The sequence below is a fragment of the Nerophis ophidion genome, linkage group LG19 (assembly GCF_033978795.1).
Source record: "Nerophis ophidion isolate RoL-2023_Sa linkage group LG19, RoL_Noph_v1.0, whole genome shotgun sequence".
Lineage (NCBI taxonomy): Eukaryota > Metazoa > Chordata > Actinopteri > Syngnathiformes > Syngnathidae > Nerophis > Nerophis ophidion.
Genome location: NC_084629.1, coordinates 20,099,536 through 20,120,610, shown reverse-complemented (window position 1 = coordinate 20,120,610; position 21,075 = coordinate 20,099,536). Strand labels below are relative to the sequence as shown.

Genomic DNA, 21,075 nt, shown 5'->3' with positions numbered 1-21,075 from the left:
CATTCATTTCCTACCGCTTGTCCCAATCGGGACAAGCGGATGCACTCAGGCGGAAAGGGTGTACACCCTGAACAAGTCGTCACCTCATCGCAGGGCCAACACAGATAGACAACATTCACACTCGCATTCACACACGTGCCAATTTAGTGTTGCCAATCAACCTATCCAAAGGTGCATGTCATTGGAGGTGGGAGGAAGCCGGAGTACTCGGAGGGAACCCATGCAGTCACGGGGAGAACATGCAAACTCCACACAGAAAGACCCCAGGATTGAACCCAGGACCTGTACATTGATATTTATATTGATATGTTATCTTGCAGCGGCCAGATTCCTCAAACGGTTTATGACCAAATTGAAGAAGCCTGCCCATAGTTTAGATAAGCATAATCGATGACAACCAACTCATCAAGTCCTGGTTTACTGTGTTCTTAATTATGCTGAACAAAAATATAAACACAACATAAAGGTTTTTGCTCCCATTTTCAAAGATGTACAAACCCCGTTTCCATATGAGTTGGGAAATTGTGTTTGATGTAAATATAAATGGAATACAATGATTTGCAAATCATTTTCAACCCATATTCAGTTGAATATGCTACAAAGACAACATATTTGATGTTCAAACTGATAAACATTTTTTTTTTTGCAAATAATCATGAACTTTCGAATTTGATGCCAGCAACACGTGACAAAGAAGTTGGGAAAGTGGCAATAAATACTGCTAAAGTTAAAGAATGCTCATCAAACACTTATTTGGAACATCCCACAGATGTGCAGGCTAATTGGGAACAGGTGGGTGCCATGATTGGGTATAAAAGCAGCTTCCATGAAATGCTAAGTAATTCACAAACAAGGATGGGGCGAGGTTCACCAATTTGTAAGCAAATTGTCGAAAAATTTTAGAACAACGATTCTCAACGAGCTATTGCAAGGAATTTAGGGATTTTACCATCTACGGTCCATAAAATTATCAAAAGGTTCAGAGAATCTGGAGAAATCACTGCACGTAAGCGATGATATCACGGAGCTTTATCCTCTCAGGCGGTACTGCATCAAAATCCAACATCAATGTGTAAAGGATATCATATCATGGGCTCCGGAACACTTCAGAAAACCACTGTCAGTAACTACAGTCGGTCGCGACATCTGTAAATGCAAGTTAAAACTCTACTATGCAAAGCGAATGCCATTTATCAACAACACAGAGGAACGCTGCCGGCTTCGCTGGGCCCGAGTTCATCTAAGATGGACTGATGCAAAGTGGAAAAGTGTTCTGTGGTCTGATGAGTCCACATTTCAAATTATATTTGGAAACTGGGGATGTGGTGTCCTCCGGAACAAAGAGGAAAATAACCATCCGGATTGTTATAGGCGCAAAGTTCAAAAGCCAGCATCTGTGATGGTATGGGGGTGTATTTGTGCCCAAGGCATGGGTAACTTACACATCTGTGAAGGCACCATTAATGCTGAATGGTCCATACAGGTTTTGGAGCAACATATGTTGTCATCCAAGCAACGTTATCATGGACGCCGCTGTTTATTTCAGCAAAACAATGCCAAGCCACATGTTACAACAGCGTGGCTTCGTAGTAAAAGAGTGCAGGTACTTTCCTGGCCCGCCTGCAGTCCAGACCTGTCTCCCATCGAAAATGTGTGGCACATTATGAAGCGTAAAATACGACAACAAGACCCTGGACTGTTGAACAACTTAAGCTGTACATCAAGCAAGAATGGTAAATAATTCCACTTTCAGAGCTTCAACAATCAGTTTCCTCAGTTCCCAAACGTTTATTGAATGTTGTTAAAAGAAAATGTGATGTAACACAGGGGTGAATATGCCTTTTCCCAACTACTTTGGCACGTGTTGCAGCCATGAAAAGTTAATTATTATTTGCAAAAAAAAAAAAAGTTTATGAGTTTGAACATCAAATATGTTGTCTTTTTAGTGCATTCAATTGAATATAGGTTGAAAAGGATTTGCAAAGCATTGTATTCCGTTTATATTCACATCTAACACAATTTCCCAACTCATATGGAAACGGGGTTTGTAAAAACTGTTACTATATACACAAAATACCTTTCAAATATTCTTCACAAATCTGTCTAAATCTGTGTTAGTGAGCATTTCTTGTTTGCCAAGATAATACATCTCACCTCACAGGTGTGACATATCAAGATGCTGATGAAAGAGCATGATTATTGCACAGGTGTGCGTTAGGCTGCCCACAATAAAAGGCCACGCTGAAATGTTCAGTTTTTTCACACAGCACGATGCCAAGGATGTCACAGGTTTTGAGGGAGCGTGCAGTTGGCATGCTGAATGCAGTCTACCAGAGCAATTGCCAGTGAATTGAATGTTCATGTCTTTACCATAAGCTGTCTCCAAAAGCATTTCAGAGAATTTGGCAGTACAGCCAACAGGCCTCACAACCGCAGACCCGTGTAACTACACTAGCCCAGGACCTCCTCATCCAGCAGGTACACCTCCACGATCGTCTAAGACTAGCCACTTGGAGAGCTGCTGCAACAATTGGTTTGCGTATTCAAATAATTTCTGTGCAAACTGTGAGAAACTGTCTCGGGGAAGCTCATCTGCATGCTAATGCAACTCCTTCTAGGGGACGAGCTACATGTGAACTTCTATAGTTTTGGAGGAGATGCTTTGTAAGCAAAAAAAAAAACCTGGCCCTAACTAATTTGTCCTTTCCCTCTGCCTCTTGATCTGGCAGTGCATGTAAATCAAGGACACCCCTGCTCTACACTAAACAAAATCGATGTTAATCCACTTTTTTTTGTTTTTTTCCCCAAATAAGAATCGAAAGTGTGTCCTTGGGCAAGACACTTTACCCACCTGCTCCCAGTGCCACCCACACTGGTTTAAATGTGACTTAGATATTGGGTTTCACTATGTAAAGAGATTTGAGTCACTAGAGAAAAGCGCTATATAAATATAATTCACTTCACTTTTTTATGCAGTATATTTGGTTAGTGCCTATTTTGTAATCAACCTGACCGAAGCCTAAAGGTTATGTGTTCAATAATAATGTTTGCGTAAACTGTAAGTTGGTTAATTGTAATTAATGAATACAAATTAAATTTAGCATGAGATGGGCCTCTCTTTAGTGGAAAAGTTGGGCACCGGGGTCAAAAAGGTTTAGGGGTTAATTACCCACCAGACACAAGACATTAAAACAACATTGATAAATAGTTGAATTAGGTCCTGACATTGAGCAACTCAAACATTCTGTTGAAACAACATGCTTTTTGCCAATGTTTAATCAATGTTGGGTTGTGAGGTTGATTTGACCATTGAATGTTGGTCATTTCCTTACCAATACTTCACAACACAAATAAAACATTGAAACCACATGTGACGTTGATTTGACCTTTGAAATTTGGTGATTTCCCAACCAACAACATGGATCAAGCGTTGGACACCAACCTTGTCTCAATTTACAAATACAACTCTTTTGCAACATTGTTTCAAAGTCAGTTTCAAAGGATGTATCATCAACGTTTTATCAATGTCTTGTGCCCACTGGGTAAAGATGAACAAAAGACTGTTTTAAAAGCTAACGCTTAGCCCAAGTACCTCCTCTATTTCCTCTAATGCTAATACTCACTGAATAAGAAGCTTGATTTACTTTTATCTAAGAACAAACAAACATTTTCACATAAACTGTGACCATCAAGGCCCCTGCCTTACTTTGATACCAAGATCTTCAGCAAATTTGCATACAGTTTGCATTACAACCCACATAGTCCTGCGATATCCGCCCATCTGATGACGAAGAAAAGGAAAGAGTCATGTGTTTGGGTCACATGTTACAAACTGAATTTATTTTGAGGACTACAAAGTACAACAGCTTTGAGGCGGTCCTTAAAAGATGGGTTACTTGTACCCTTCTCAGCATTGACTGCTCACAACAAGTTCCATCAACATCACCGTGAAGACTTGGAGGAGCTCGTTGACATGACAGCATATTTTGATGGAGGACTTAATGAGATCCATGGAGGGTGAACAATTCTCATAACAGACTCGATTTGACTACTTTTCTGTTTGGGATCATGGATGCTGAATTCAATGGAACATTTATAACTCTTGGTGGCTTTGTAGACGTGGACAAATACAGATATCTGTACTTTGTCATCTTTTTGACACTATATATTCTCATCCTCTGCACTAACTGCACCATTATAGGTCTGATCTGGGTCCACAGGGACCTTCATGAGCCTATGTACATTTTCATTGCAGCTTTGTCACTAAATTCTCTTTTGTTTAGCACTGCTATCTACCCTAAACTCTGCATTGACATTTTATCTCAAAAACAGACCATTTTTTATTCTGCTTGTCTGTTTCAATATTTTCTTTACTATTCATTTGCAGGATCAGACTTCTTACTGTTGTCAGCCATGGCTTATGACAGGTATGTGTCTATCTGCAAACCTCTGCAGTATCCAACTATCATGGGAAAAATAACTGTTATTGTCCTCTTGACTTTGGCCTGGTTTGTACCTGCATGTGAGGATGTAGTCGCAACTGTGATTAGTTCTCAACAAAAACTCTGTGACTTCACAACAACAGGAATTTTTTGTAACAACACAATTTCTAAGCTTCACTGTGTGAAATCAGCATTTCTTACAGTTTATGGTCTGTTTGTATTGATGAATGTTGTTGTTGTTCCTGTGATGTTCATCCTTTTTACTTACATAAAGATATTTATAATAACTTTTCACAGGTGTGCAGAAGTCAGGAAAAAAGCGGCAGAGACATGTTTACCTCACCTGATGGTTTTATTCAGCTTTGTTTGTTTAGTTTTATTTGATGTCATCATAGCTCGATTGGAGTCAGACCTTCCAAAAATTGTACGTTTAATAATGACTTTACAAATAGTTGTGTATAATCCTCTGTTCAATCCAATCATATATGGAGTGAAAATGAAAGAAATCTGGAAACACATTAAGAGATTGTTTTGTCGACTGGTGAACAAAAGAATATGATCACTCAAGTGATTCTTAGAAAAAGTCATTCACATCATGGTGTTTATAAGATGTATATATGGAATAAAAAGGAAGCTTAACACCATGTCTGGTGTTATTTTATTTCCTAAATGTAGTGCTTTATCAATATTAAGTTAAGTCAATATCCTGTGTTTGATACATTGTGTAATGTTTATAATTTTCAACGTCCGTACTTACTTATTTTTAATGTATCGAAAAGCTCCCTCCTTTAAATTAAATATATTGTTTTCATATACTTTGATGATTTATAACATATATTTATGTAATTTCACCCTAGTTTTTTTTTTTTTTTTTACATTTTTCACTGTGTAAGCCATCCATGTAATGTCACAACTTCTGTTCTCTCCTTCTTTTAAAATGGTAATATTTTAACAGACAGAGTAAAGAAAAATGAACAAGATATGGAGAAATTGTCAAATTATCTAAAATCTGTTTTTCTCACCTTTATTCCAACATATTGAATTGTGTTTATAAATATGAGTTATCCATGACGCACATTATAAACACATTAAACCACTACCATTAATGGATCATGAAAAAGAAATGTAAGATGTTGTAATTGTTTTTACATTCTGCACCTTAATAAACTACCCTGACATGTACTTTTGTGTTTTATGTCATCAGCATGGAGTCAAAATGATACATTCTTCTAGGCAGCCACTTTGATAATTGACGTTATAACAATGCTACAGCGCCAGTCATTGAGGTAAAATCTTAAACAATATAAATAAATGATGTGATAAGGTGTTAGGGTGTCAGGTTTCACATGGCATAGCAGAGGTTGGCCTCTGTTACATTTGAAAGGACTCTTCAAGATTTGCTGCAGGTAGAAAATGGATGGATAAATGGATGGATGGATTGTGAAGAACATGAGGCCTGATTGTCAATTGGAAAAAGGTGTATTGCTTCACCAGGTGGAGGCTTTGAAGAACAGCAGGTGTTTGAAGCGTCCTCATAAACCATTGACCGTGGATGAATCCCGATGAAGCCGAGCCAAAGAGGAAAAGTGTGGCGACAACAGTAGGAGGGAATTTTTTTTAATTTTGTACCAAGTAAGTCAATTATTGAACAATTTATTTCCAATGAATGTGTTTTGGTATTAAACATGTATCAAATTAAATTACATTTGGATTTAAAAAGTGGAATATTTTTTTCACAGAATTAAAAAACTTAAAAAATATTTGCGGTCGGAATGAAATTCTGCTTATGGCCACAGTTTAGCCAGGGTGCATCTTTGATAACACAGACACAATGATTATTAACAAGAGAGCAGAAATCCTTTAAGTTGAAACAAATTATTCATGTAAATATGCCTTATTTTTGGACTGTGTTATTTTTAATTTTGTTGAACGGTTTAATAAGGTCTCCATTTAAAAAAAAAAAAAAATCACAATCTTCTATCCATTAACTTTTTGGCATAACAGCGTCAAGGCAAACCAAAAACATTGTATCTTCATTATTGCACCATCTAGTGGTCAACCACCATTAATGCATTTTCACCAACTTGAAAGTGGCCACGTTGTAGACATGTAAACATCCAGTTTTGTCTGTGAAAAAGTAATACTGTTTTATTTCTGTTGTTTTTGCCAACAACAATTATAACGTAGTCAGAATGAGAGTTTTAATAATCATACTAAAAGTCACTTAAATATGATTAGAAATATATTGTGTCAAGTTTCCCTTTACGCTGATTCGTGTGCGTATATCATTGGTGGACAATAATTATACCGAGGTGAAGTAAGATTCAAGTTGGATATTTAACAGACATTCAACATCCAGTCAAGCCGGCTGTTTGCCGACGTTTTGTACAGCCGGTATTGGAAGCTCATGCCGCGGCTGTAAGCCCGTGCAGACCCGTAGGACTAAAAGGCCGTCAATAAATTACTTTGTCCATGGCTCATGGAGGAAATTTCAATCTTCACTTACCTTTTTAGTTACGTGACCTAGAAACCGCAAGCCACATTCATAGTGTTTTGTTCATCTTTAAGGGGCTACTGAAATGAGATTTTCTTATTTAAACGGGGATAGCAGGTCCATTCTGTGTCATACTTGATCATTTCGCGATGTTGCCATATTTTTGCTGAAAGGATTTAGTAGAGAACATTGACGATAAAGTTTGCAACTTTTGGTGGCTAATAAAAAAGCCTTGCCTGTACCGGAAATAGCAGGCGATGTGCGTGTGACGTCACGGGTTGTAGGGCTCCTCAAATCCTCACATTGTTTATAATCGTAGCCACCAGCAGCAAGAGCGATACGGACCGAGAAAGCGATGATTTCCCCATTAATTTGAGCGAGGATCAAAGATTCGTGGATGAGGAAAGTTACAGTGAAGCACTAGAAAAGAAAAGGCAACGGCAGTGGGAGCTATTCAAATGTTATTAGACACATTTACTAGGATCATTCGGGAAAATCCCTTATCTGCTTATTGTGTTACTAGTGTTTTAGTGAGATTAAATAGTCATACCTGAAAGTCGGAGGGGTGTGGTGACCGCCAGTGTCTCTGATGGAAGCCATGGAGTAGCCAAGAAAGTCGCAGCTGCCTCTTGAACAGCTGCTGCAGGAGGACGCAAGCTCAGCTCATGTCTCCGGTAAGAGCCGACTTATTACCACAATGTTCTCACCGAAACCTGCTGGTTGACATGTGGTAGAGAAACATGTTCGCTTGACTGCTCTGTTCCATATTAAAGTTTCACAGCAAACAAAGAAACACCGGCTGCTAAAGGCAGCTGCAATCCACCTCTTTCCACCAAACAGCATTCTTCTTTAAAGTTTCCATTATTAATTGAACAAATTGCAAAAGATTCAGCAACACAGATGTCCAAAATACTGTGTAATTATGCAATTAAAGCAAACGACTTTTAGCTGTGAGTGGTGCTGGGATAAAATGTCCGCTCCAACAAATAACGTCACAAGCACGCGTCAACATAAGCGTCATCATTCTGCGACGTTTTCAACAGGTCACATCGCGGGAAATTTAAAATTGCAATTTATTAAACTAAACCGGCCGTATTGGCATGTGTTGCAATGATAAAATTTACTCATTGATGTATAAACTATCAGACTGCGTGGTCGGTAGTAGTGGGTTTCAGTAGGCCTTTAATATACTTAGCTCACGCATTGTTTTTTTTTACAAATTTTTCGTTTTTTCATATATTTTTAGTTTTAGCACATTTCAATCGCCCATAGCTTTTTAGTCACGTTACCTATAAATCCCATTGATTGATTGATGGAGACTTTTATTAGTAGATTGCACATTACAGTATATATACCGTACAATTGACCACTAAATGGTAACACCCGAATAAGTTTTTCAACTTGTTTAAGTCGGGGTCCACGTTAATCAATTCATGGTACGTCGAGGACTTACTGGGGACGGTTCACCAAACAGTCGGTGTTATTCGAGGTCTGAATCAGTGACGTGCTGTCAGGGGAGGCAAGTGAGGCAGCGCCTATCTCAGCTACAATCGGGCGGAAGGCGGGGTACACCCTGGACAAGTCGCCACATCATCGCAGGGCCAACACAGATAGACAGATATATATGTATGTATGTATGTGTATGTATGTATGTATATATATTTGTATGTATATGTCTTGATTGGATTATCCAGAGAATAGCGCTCGATACCGTGGTAGAGCGCAATATGTATGTGTGGGAAAAATCACAAGACTACTTCATGTCTACAGAACTGTTTCATGAGGGGTTCCCTCCATCATCTCCCTCCGTGCTCCACCAAATTTAAAGTCTGAATGTTCTGCACCGAGCAAGTGCTCGAGTCATTGTTTCCTGGAGGACTTTTTAAGCGACAGACACATTGATCCAGACAAGCAGCAACAATGGTAGGAATCCCAGAGTGTAAACTTCATCCCCAAACTTGGTGAAACATTTATAAGTAGATATAATTTGTGCATAACTATATTTGTTTTGTTTTGTCGTGGAATTGCTGACTTTGTGATGTCTTTTGTGTTCGTGGTCGTGTTACTTGTCTGAGAGTGACAATCGAGCCTCGTTTAATACATGTAGTGCTAAATTTCACCAGTAGAGGGCGACAACGCTAATAGTGATAGTCACAGACAATGTTTGATGTGTGGCTGTTGTGTAATTTGTAAATGTCCAAACATTTCAGAATCAGAAATATTTTATTAATTCCTGAGGGGAAATTTACATTTTCAGCGTGGCGCAGTGGAAGAGTGGCCGTGCGTAACCCGAGGGTCCCTGGTTCAATCCCCACCTAGTACCAACCTCGTGACGTCCGTTGTGTCCTGAGCAAGACACTTCACCCTTGTTCCTGATGAGTGCTGGTTAGCGCCTTTCATGGCAGCTCCCTCCATCAGTGTGTGAATGTGTGTGTGAATGGGTAAATGTGGAAGTAGTGTCAAAGCGCTTTGAGTACCTTGAAGGTAGAAAAGCGCTATACAAGTACAACCCATTTAAGAGTAGTTTTTTGTGTGAATATATTAACGCTAAACCTTTTTATTATGTAAAATACACCATCCATTTTCTTCCGCTTATCCGAGGTCGGGTCATGGGGGCAGCAGCCTAAGCAGGGATGCCCAGACTTCCCTCTCCCCAGCCACTTCGTCCAGCTCTTCCCGGGAGATCCCGAGGCGTTCCCAGGCCAGCCTGAATTGTACGTACGGACCTATATAGGGTTGGTTTCAGCATTTTAATTAGCAGAAATAGATTTTACGAGGAGCATGGCTGTCAGTTGGTCACTAGGGAGCCCCAAAACACTGCTAGTAAATGACATACTGTCTATTACTTTTTGCACTAAATGACTTGATATCATTATATGTTGTCTACCTTGTACTTTTGTGTCATTGCCTGAAATAAATTAGGATTAATTAATCAATAAATTAGGATTAATTAATTAAACTGATAAACTGATTGAATAGTTTATCAGTTTGTCTTTATGGTTTTTGATGTAAGTTTGTTTTGAACATGAAACCAATACAATACATCAGTTCTCATTACAGCGTGTCGGAATAACAACAAGCTTAGTTTTTTTAATCCTACTCCTTTTCCATTTCCTGGCAATTACAAACATTTGTACACTTCCTTCTCAAATTGTACACAATTTAAATTCCTAGATAATAGATACTAAAGTTGTGATTTTAGGATGTAAATGTATGCACTACATTGTATTTATGATGTATCTATGGTCTGTTGCTTATTATGGTTCAAGGGGTTCAAGTGTTTTTTTTTTATCCATAGTCATGTTTGAAGTAGCTAGTATTTTTTCCATGTAGTGTGTCTTCTCGTGTCCTTGCTTTTATCTTATGTCTGCTAGTAAACTCTTTGTTTTGGATTAAGGGCTCCTCCTGTTTTTTGGCTCACAGAACTGTTTTGGTCAGTTCCTTATCTGTTTTGAAGATGCAGCCGCACTCCTTTCTGGGCAAGAGCGGCTGTTTTTGCTCTTCATGCGCTGAATCTTTTTGTTTGGATTTAGACCTCTTCTTGCTGATGCTATTGTTGCATTGTAAGGGCTGATCTCCGAAAGCTTTAGTAAAACTTGGCCAAGTACCATTTTCTCTCTGGGGTCCTCTTTACTCAACATGTATGTCATCCAAAATAACTTGGGAGCGACTAGTGTGTTTTACTCCCTGAGAGGAATACTGGTCGCGCACAACAGGTTCAATATTGAAGTCACCACGTAAGAAAATTACTTTTTGACTAATTTCAGTAAAAGTTGCTTTAATCCAGCCCCCAAATGTTACAACACTTGACTGAGGTGCTCTCTACCTGTATGTACGGCTGATCACATCAACTTTGCTCTTTTCATGACATATTTAAATAGTTATACATTTTGAAATATCATCAATAGCAAAGGCCATCTGATTATGCAATGCATTGTGGGGGCTGGGTGGACCTGAGATCGTTAGGGCGTGAGTTCAAATCCTGGCTGAGTCATACCAAAGACTATAAAATGGGACCCATTACCCCTCTGCTTGGCACTCAACATCAAGGGTTGGAATTGGGGGGTTGGTGAATGAATGATGAATGAATGATTGGTGGTGGTCGGAGGGGCCGTAGGCGCAACTTGGCAGCCACGCTTCCATCAGTCTACCCCAGGGCAGCTGTGGCTGCAGATGTAGCTTACCACCACCAGGTGTGAATGAATGATGGGTTCCCACTTCTCTGTGAGTGTTTTGAGTATCTAACAATAGAAAATCGCGATATAAATCTAATCCATTATTATTATTATTATTATTATTATTTTTATTAAGTCACCAAAATAATTCCTGAGCGCGTCCACCGCTGCTGCTCACTGCTCTCCTCACCTCCCAGGGGGTGGAACAAGGCAATGGGTCAAATGCAGAGAGTAATTTCACCACACCTAGTGTGTGTATGACTATCAGTGGTACTTTAGCTTAACATACTCGTTGGATAAAGTTTTTGTTTCCAATATGAAAGCGAGCAACAAACTAGATAAAAATGGACCTTATGAAATGAAAAAAACAAGGAACCATGCAGACAAAATACGCTATCCGAAGGCTCGCAACCTGTGAAAAAGGATTTTTAAAACGGTGGAATAGACTCATATGACCTATGGACGATGAATTTAAATCAAGTAAAAGTTGCCGCAATTGTCAAAGCCAAACTTGTCTATATTTCATCAGTGGAGTCAATGTATACAGGTGAAGTCTGTTAAGGCACATTCTCTTAAGGCACATTGTCCTTTGTTCAAATCGTGCATAATCTACGATTTTCATCTCTTATGTGTCTGAGATGCGTAAGGTACCTTGGCCTTGTTTCATTAGCAGGGTCCACCGAAAAAACAAGCCCATTGTTACTTTTAAGTAGGGCTGGGCGATATGGCCTTTTTTTAATATCTCAATATATCTAGGTCATATCGCGATACACAATATATATCTCAATATTTTGCCTTAGCCTTGAACTAAAACTTGATAGATATAATCACAGCAGTATGATGATTCAATATGCTCATTTTAAACTTTCATGCAGAGAGGGAAATCACAACTAAGTCAATTCACCAAAACTGTATTTATTAAACAGTTATTAAGCAGTGGCACAAACATTCACGTCATTTCCAAAACAGAAAGTGCAAGATTGTCAGAGAAATTTTAAAACAAGCTATTAGTGCCCTTTTGTGCATGTCGCTAAGATGGCATATCAAAACAACACTAAATTAAAGTGCACTTTTTGTACAGAATGCCACTATACTAGTTTAAAACAAATAAAGTGCACTTTAGTGCATGATGTCGCACAAGATATTTCATTAAGTATCAAATAAAAATGAGCTGCATAATAGGAAATCAAATGTATGTCCTTTGCAATGTGGTAGTATACTACGAACATTATCTCCTTTTGTTGTTGATTTTTTTTTTTGTACGGTGTTGATTTGGAAATAGTTACTTCGGCACTTTGTGGATGAGGCACCGAATGGAGATGTTGACATGCAGTTTCAAGCACTTTTCATTCTCAAGCAGGTGACTTTTCAAATGATGCTACATATTAGCAGTAATGCTACTTTTGGTAGCAACGCTTGGGCCCCGCACTTGACAAATTAAAGTTGTCTGTTCGACATATTTCCTCTTGAAGCCAGGGAGGGCGTATGCGTATGTGACGTATGACGTGACAGTATGTGACGTGTGTAAGAACCTGCGCTTGCTGTCTGTGAGAAGGAGACACAAGAAGGAGTGGGAAATGCCTGTAGTGTAATGCCAGCAGCTAAAAGCAACTGCGTGAGAACGTTTACTCAAATATCACGATATAGTCATTTTCTATATCGCACAGAGACAGACCCGCGATATATTGCGTCTATCGATTCATCGCCTAGCCATACTTTTAAGTACTTTGATCACTGCGGAACCTCTCCAGAAAATATTTTGTGCTTACAGTACTAAAAGCAAACAGACATTGTGCTTTTAACTGTATGTTGTTCGATGCCTGTTCAGCGCTCAACAGGCAACAGCTAACAAAAACCGAATCAGGCGTACCAGTCACGTACCAGTCAGAATGCGCCGTGAAGACACCAACACGTACCAGTTGATGGTGTTAAAAGTCATGTTCGTCGTTTTGTACAGCTGACGTACTCCAGGCATTCGCTTCTTGTTTCTTTGCTTACGAACCTAATTATTTAGCTTTGCTTCCATGCTGAAAAATTAGGCAAATCGCATCAAAATATTTTTTTCCTGAAGTGATCCTGACAACCTTCATGGCAGTTATTGATGCTGAACATTCGCGACATATTTGGAACTTGTTCAAGAAAAAAAAAAAAAAATTCAACCCAATGTAAAGATGCTAGTCCGGTGCAGTAAGACCCATACCTCACACTTTCAAGACCTATTCCTTTTTTTCATCATCGATCCATGTTTCTGAAATCACAATCACTTAAAAGGTTTGTTGAATTGCTGAAAAAAAAAAGCTTCATATTGTTGTAGTTTGCATAAAGGCTTCTGCTGTTTAAATGAATAATTAACAATTTGTTGTCAGATTTAATGTTGCTATTATATTGTTCATCTATAAAAACTAATGATGTCCATCCACCCAGCCATCCATTTTCTTCCACTTATCCGAGGTCAGGTCGCGGGGGCAGAGAGAAGCACAGACATCTCTATCCCCAGACACTTCGCCCAGCTCCTCCCGGGGGATCCCGACGCGTTCTTAGGCCAGCCGGGACACAGTCTACCCAAAGTGTCTTGGGTCTTCCCCAAGGCCTCCTACCGGTCAAACGTGCCCTAAACACCTAAACAATACCCAACATTAGACACCATCATCGTTGTCGTTGCTGTCGAAGCGCTCTTAACATTAATATTTGTCCAGATCCTTGACGTCTTTGACAACAAGTACTTTTCTTTTTGGACCTCCATTCAGCTTGATGTAGATTTTACAGGTGGTTCTACAAGTTCCCTGAGTTTTGCCCTGTTTTCTCAAGTCATGAGCTTTCTTGGCAATGTCAGCGTTGTATGTGAGGTGCTCAATCAAGCACACATTTGTACCCTTCAGCGTCTTTCCCTGTTTCGTCTGGTTCTCCTCTATTATCCACGGCTTTGGCGTAGGATCTGGGTATGATACGCAGGCCTGCCACAAACCTTCATCTCTTGTCACATTTCTGTTTGCTCCTTCTAGCAGATTCATCACATTACCTTGGAGATCATGAAGATCGCTTTTCTATCTGTTATTCAGGGTCTGCAGGCTTCCTACGTGTGCCTGTAGGCAAGCCATATCTGCTCTGTCTGATCTTAGACTTGGGGAAGGCGTGGCAAAGTTGGGAGAGTGGCTGTGCTAGCGATCTAAAGGGTTACTGGTTCAATCCTCACCTTCTACCATCCTAGTCACGTCCGTTGTGTCCTTGATCAAGACACTTCACCCTTGCTCCTGATGGGTCTTGGTTAGCGCCTTGCATGGCAGCTCCCGCCATCAGTGTGTGAATGTGTGTGTGAATGGGTGAATGTGGAGATAGCGTCAAAGCGCTTTGGGTTCCTTAAAAAAGGGGTAGAAAGGCGCTAAACAAGTACAACAATTTACCATTGTTGATTTCAGGTTGTCAATTTTTTGTCCACTTTTGAATTTAGGTGGTGTATTTTGATGTGTCGCTACCCTTCATATCCCGTTTGCAGAAACTCAGTTGATGAGATTGACGGTTCGGGCTTTTGAGATAGATTACGTGGCTTGGGTTTTGACGTCATTGCTTTAGATGAGGTGGTTTGGGCATCTGGTCAGGATGCCACCCGAACGCCTCCCGAGGGAGGTGTTCCGGGCACGTCCGATCGGTAGGAGGCCACGGGGAAGACCCGGGACACAATGGGAAGACTATGTCTCCCGGTTGGCCTGGGAACGCCTCGGGATCCCCCGGGAGGAGCTGGACGAAGTGGCTGGGGAGAGGGAAGTCTGGGCTTCCTTGCTTAGGCTGCTGCCTCCGCGACCAAACCTTGCATAAGCGCAAGAAGATGAATGGATGGACTTACGTCCAGCTTGTGTGCTGTTGTGTGCTTAGCTGTTGTGTAGCTGCTAGCCCCTAGTAGCCTAAAGCATAGCACGTTTACCTTTTTATAAATGAGTTGACCAAAATAGAGGAAATTGTTTGCCCATTGGACGACGGTATTTACATCAGTGCAACAACGCTAGCTCATGCTCTTTGTAAACACATTTTAGGCACGTCGCCCCCTGTTGGCCTCGACAAACTCAGCCTATATCAATTTTGTTTTTGTAATGATTCCCAAATGTATAGGATACACAGGAAATGTATCCATGTGTGTCAAAATAATACAAACGTTATTATGATTGTCAAACTGTCTGCGTGTCTGCTTTATTTACAAGAGGAGGGTTTGTTAACTCTGACACTTCCTTACATCCTGGTCACAAGGTCTCTCACTCACCGCATACACACACACACACACACACACACACACACACACACACATCCTTTTTTTGCTTTCCCAAAGAAATGTTTTTATAAGTTGTTAATGTCACACAATTGCTACACTAATGTTGCTAGTAATGATACAGCAGCATCATAATGATACAAGTGTCCTCTGATCAAACGCAACAAGAAGCAATTAGTCACAAATGTGTGCTGTACCTCTGTGACCTTTGTCTCCAACTGCCCCAAGGATGGATCCTGCGCTCAAGTAAGTCTTCAAGTGTAAAAATGTATTTTATTCATGGTTATCCTCCGATATCGTGCTCTTATACGCCTAGTATTATTATATACATAACATTGGTTGTATAAAATGTCATTCATGGTGCTGTACTTGTGAGTCAGTGCAGGGCAGGTCCATGGGTGGCAAGTTTAGACAGCATGAGGAGGAGCAGGACGTGCTTATAAAAGCAGTTCTTGTTTATATATATTGAATTAGTTACAAGGTCGGGAGTATCTTGCTCTTACAATTTGACATAGTCACTTTTTTCTGTGATGGAGCGGATGTAGGATTTGCAGGGTTTGAGGTTATCTTATAAGAAAAGGATGGATTCATCAGAGAGTCCAGCAACGCAAAGGCGGTGAGAAATATGTTTTTCGTGCATTTTACCTTGGGCACACCATTTAAAATAAGTGACCAATTGTTGTCATTAAGATGTATGAAAAATCCTTACAAATGGAAATGTTTGTTTTTATGGCTTTTACAGCTCATTTGTCAGAATGTTACCGTAAAATTTTCTGCCTTTTTAAAAGAGCAAAATGACATGTCAGTCTGGTCTGGGAAGTATGTGTTCGTTGTACTATACATGAATAGGACAACTTTTTCTTTTGTGGCGTTTTGTTTTTATTTATGATATATATATATATATATATATATATATATATAAAAACGAAATTATATGTTTGTGTATATATGTATATTTATGTGTGTATGTATATATATATATATATATATATATATATATGTATATGTCCATTTATATGTATATGTATACACATTGATGTGTATATATGTGTGTATACACATGTATGTATTTAAGTTTAGTTTGTAAAAAAAAAAAAAAAAAACTAAATTCCTGATATATTTTCATATTTCAAAAATATTTTCTTTCACTTAAAGATGTTTTTGTCCGTTAATGAATAGATCTAATTAATAAGATGTATGTAACAAATATACGAAATACAATGTTCCACTGAATAAGTCTATCCTTAGAAAGTTTAGACATGGTTAATTTGCAAAAGAAAACAAAGTAATATAAATAATAATAATTTGGTTGATCAATTCCTGTTATTTCCTATTTTACATTTACATTTATTTTATATTCAATTTTTTTTAAATATTTCAGATCTTTCAATTGAAAAATATGTATCTTTTCAGTTAAAACTAGCATAATTGACTATACAAAGCAATTTATTCTTAAAGTGTTTTTAAGTCAACAATATTCCACCTTTTAAAAAAAGCATGAATAAAATGTGTATCACAACGATCATTGAAATGCCATAGGTCTATCATGGTGGCGTTGTTTTGGTAAATTAATGTTTTTTTCCCCTGGGAGCAGGAAGGCCAAGCTGATGTTCGGCCTGAAAGGCAAGAAAAAGAAGAAGAAGGTCGACTCCGACTTGGTGCTGGCAAACAAGGCGGCAATCGGTGAGTGACGCTTGTGGCCTGCTTAATGCAAACATGGCAGCAGCAGCCTTTGTCAAACAGTCACATGGTCGTCGTTACGGATCACTTTTGTCCGGTTTTAGTCACTCAGAACCGCTGAGTATGCTCACTTACTGGACACAACATTAGGTACACCATGTCGTATGCTGATGGCTACTCCATGAGAGATGTGTGTTATTGTTTGGACAGACGAGGAAGCTCAGGTCTCCTCTGAAACGTCTCCGCTGCTGGAAAGAGGCGACGTTGAGCACCAACAAGGAAGCTCTACTGTCAGAACCAGAATCCTGCCTCACACCAAGAGGTATTTTGGATTATATTTTTACAGTACAAACAAAACTGGCAGCTCAGTCACGGTACCGTGTTTCAATTTACAGTAATGCACTGTAAAAACCGTTTAGTTCGGTTGGTAGAGTGGCCGTGCCAGCAACTTGCGGGTTGCAGGTTCAATTCCCGCTTCCACCATCCTAGTCACTGCCGTTGTGTCCTTGGGCAAGACACTTCACCCACCTGCTCCCAGTGCCACCCACACTGGTTTAAATGTAACTTAGATATTGGGTTTCACTATGTAAAGCGCTTTGAGTCACTAGAGAAAAAGCGCTGTATAAATATAATTCACTTCACTTCACTTCCCCGTAGAGTTTACAAAATAAAGAGCTGGCAGCTCGGTTGCCAGAGCTGTATGGTAAGAAATAAAAGGGGTCCCTTTTTTTTATTTATTGTAGTGCACTTTAAAATAAATCAGTAAATTTTAAGGTAAAAAAAAACAAAAATAAAACTGGCATAGAGCAGTGGCCCAAATTTGACAATAAAAATACCAGTGCTGCCGTTTTTCTGTTTACTGTAATGAACTGTAAAGGGATGGGGGGAATGCAAGCCCATAGATTTTAAAGTAAAAATGTTTTATCGTCAAAATAAGGGTGATATCATAGAATCATAGATTTTACAGAAAAAATACTGGCAGCTCACGCGTCAGGATTTTACTGTAAAAATAAAAGGGGTACCATTTTTACATTTACATTAATGCACTTTGGGGAACAAAAAGATTTAAAAAACAAACTGGCAGTTTAGTTGTTAAAATCTTACTGTAAAAATGACTGTGGCACGATTTTTGTATTTACAGCACTGAAAAAAAATAAATAAATTATTGAATAGCTTTTGTGGTAAAAATACTGACAGTTCAATCGGCAGAATTTCATAGTAAAAATGCACGTGGCACTGTTTTGCCATTTACAGTTATGCACTGTTAAAATAATGATTGTAGATTTTACAGTGAAAAGAACAAAACTAGCAGCTGAAGTGACAGAATTTGACTGTAACAGTGACACCATTTTTAAATTTACTGTAATATACCACCATGAATTTGATGGTAAAAATCTGGCAATTGAGCTGCCGTAAAAAATTTTTTTTTTTTTTTTTCTTACAGTGTCGACAGATTTGAGCGTAATATTATTATTAGGATTGAATGAGAAATGCCTAAATATGTACTTTTTAATTATATGTTGTTTGAATAATTGTCAGGTTAAATATTATATCGCTATATCCCTGTCCATTTGTGTATTAATAATTAATGTACTCAGTTAAAAATTATCTAAAGTGCTGTGTTGACCCTCTAGGTCCAAGCTGAAAACTGCCCTTCAGGACAGTGAAGGAAAGGCACAGAGCTTCCAGGTAATACACAACTTTTAAAGTATTACTCTTTCAACATGTATTTTATACTGCTAAAAGATAATACATACAATTTGTAAAGTTGGTAATGAAGCGGACTTTGAATTATTACTCAAACAACATGTATTTTATATTGCTAACAGATAATACACACAATTTGTAAAGTTGGAAATGAAGGTGACTTTAAACTATCACTGTGACATGTATTTTATATTGCTAATAGGTAATACACATATTTTGTAAAGTTGGTAGTTAAAGTATTACTGTACCAACATGTATTTTATATTGCTAACAGATAATACACACAATTTGTAAAGTTGGAAATGGTGACTTTAAAATATCACTGTGACATGTATTTTATATTGCTAATAGGTAATACACATATTTTGTAAAGTTGGTAGTTAAAGTATTACTGTACCAACGTATTTTATATTGCTAACAGATAATACACACAATTTTTAAAGTTGGAAATGAAGGCGACTTTTAAAGTATTACAATACCAACATGTGTTTTATATTGCAAACAGAAAATACACAAATTTTGTAAATTTGCTAACGAAGGTGGCTTTTAAATTATTACTCTTTAAACATGTATTGTATAGTGCTAAAAGGTATTACACATATTTTGTAAGTCATGAAGCTGACTTTTAAATAATTACCCTTTTCACATGTTTTTTATATTGCTAACGGGCAAGACACACATTTTGTAAAGTTGATAATGAAGTTGACTTTTAAAGTATTACTCTTTCAATATGTATTTTGTACTGCTAACAGATAATACACACATTTTTCAAAGTTGGTAATGAAGCTGACTTTTAAAGTATTACTCTTTCAACATGTATTTTTTACTGCTAACAGATACTACACACATTTTGTAAAGTTGGTAATGAAGCTGACTTTTAAAGTATTACTCTTTCAATATGCATTTTATACTGCTAACAGATAGTACACACATTTTGTAAAGTTGGTAATGAAGCTGACTTTTAAAGTATTACTCTTTCAATATGTATTTTATACTGCTAACAGATAATACACACATTTTTGAAAGTTGGTAATGAAGCTGACTTTTAAATTGTTGCTCTTTTAATATGCATTTTATACTGCTAACAGGTAGTACACACATTTTGTAATGTTGGTAATGAAGCTGACTTTTAAAGTATTACTCTTTCAACATGTATTTTATACTGCTAACAGATACTACACACGTAATGTAAAGTGGTAAATGAAGCTGACATTTAAAGTATTACTCTTTCAACATGTATTTTACTCTGCTAACAGATAATTCACACACTTTATAAAGTTGTTAATGAAGCTGACTTTGAATTATTACTCTTTCAACATGTATTTTATACTGCTAACAGATAATACACACCTTTTGTAAAGTTGTTAATGATGCTGACTTTGAATTATTACTCTTTCAACATGTATATTGCATTGCTTGCAGATCGCCATTAACATCACGGAGGCCAAGCAGCTGGTGGGCGAGAACATCGACCCCAGTGTGGTGATCGAGATCGGCGATGAGAAAAAACAGACATCGGTCAAAGAAGGAACTAACGCTCCTTTTTACAATGAGGTAAGGAGACGAGCAGCGTCGCCATTGGTCCAAACAACTAACGTCACCCTCAACTTTCCTCGCAGTATTTTGTCTTTGACTTCTTCGCACACAAAGATGTCTTCCTGGACAAAGTCATCAGGCTGACAGTGAGTCACGATGGTGTTTCTTTTTTTACTTTTCGTCAGGTACCTGAACGCCTCACGCCTATGTTTGTGTTGTGCAGGTGATCCACTCCAAGATGCTGAGGAGCTTCTGCATCGGCTCCTTCAAGATGGACGTGTGGACGGTGTACAAACAAGCAGGTGACGCTCACACCTCGCAGTACTTTTACACATTTGGAACATACAAATACTCGATCGGGCGTGCACGGGGTAGGTAATATGTAGTGTGTAATATCTATAAACCATGCAGACTTTGACCATCAAAGGGTGTCCTACTAATTCCCTCCAGGACTTCGCGGTAGTTTTTTTTCTGTTTTTGAATTTGTTATCAATGTCTCAGGTGTCCCTCAAAAGAAAGCACAGGACTTCAAGGAAAACAAATACTAATTCGATTTCTTACTCATTTTATACCACATAGACTTACAAGCAAACACTAAATGGCAGTAAAAGCACATACTCAGAGCTCAACTAATGACAGTAATAATGAATTATAATGGCATAAGGAAACACGACCAAGGGCTTCTGTATGGTCCACAAGTTGCAGACTTTCTACGTGTATGTTTTCCACTTGAAAAGGTTTAAACATTCATTTATGCCGCAACACAGTTAACCGCGCACGTCA

At 38.4% G+C, this 21,075-nt stretch overlaps 2 protein-coding genes across 3 annotated transcripts in view; both read left to right on the top strand.

Annotated features, from left to right (window-relative positions):
* The first annotated feature begins 3,917 nt into the window (after positions 1 to 3,917).
* Positions 3,918 to 5,219, top strand: LOC133537764 (olfactory receptor 10K1-like). Its single transcript, XM_061878848.1, has 2 exons — positions 3,918 to 4,427; positions 4,740 to 5,219. Exons 1-2 carry the CDS (start codon positions 4,069 to 4,071, stop codon positions 4,999 to 5,001), a joined length of 621 nt encoding a protein of 206 aa, XP_061734832.1. The 5' UTR covers positions 3,918 to 4,068; the 3' UTR covers positions 5,002 to 5,219.
* A 10,627-nt stretch (positions 5,220 to 15,846) lies between these two features.
* Positions 15,847 to 21,075, top strand: part of fer1l6 (fer-1 like family member 6) — a 61,228-nt gene continuing 55,999 nt past the window's right edge. For both annotated transcript variants that reach the window (XR_009802936.1, XM_061879489.1), the window contains exons 1-7: positions 15,847 to 15,985; positions 16,964 to 17,052; positions 17,260 to 17,371; positions 18,684 to 18,738; positions 20,179 to 20,310; positions 20,376 to 20,438; positions 20,516 to 20,594. Coding sequence is in view for 1 of the 2 variants with exons in the window: in XM_061879489.1 (XP_061735473.1) it covers positions 15,951 to 15,985; positions 16,964 to 17,052; positions 17,260 to 17,371; positions 18,684 to 18,738; positions 20,179 to 20,310; positions 20,376 to 20,438; positions 20,516 to 20,594 (565 nt within the window). In the remaining variant the exon portion in view is untranslated. The remainder of the gene's footprint in view (positions 15,986 to 16,963; positions 17,053 to 17,259; positions 17,372 to 18,683; positions 18,739 to 20,178; positions 20,311 to 20,375; positions 20,439 to 20,515; positions 20,595 to 21,075) is intronic.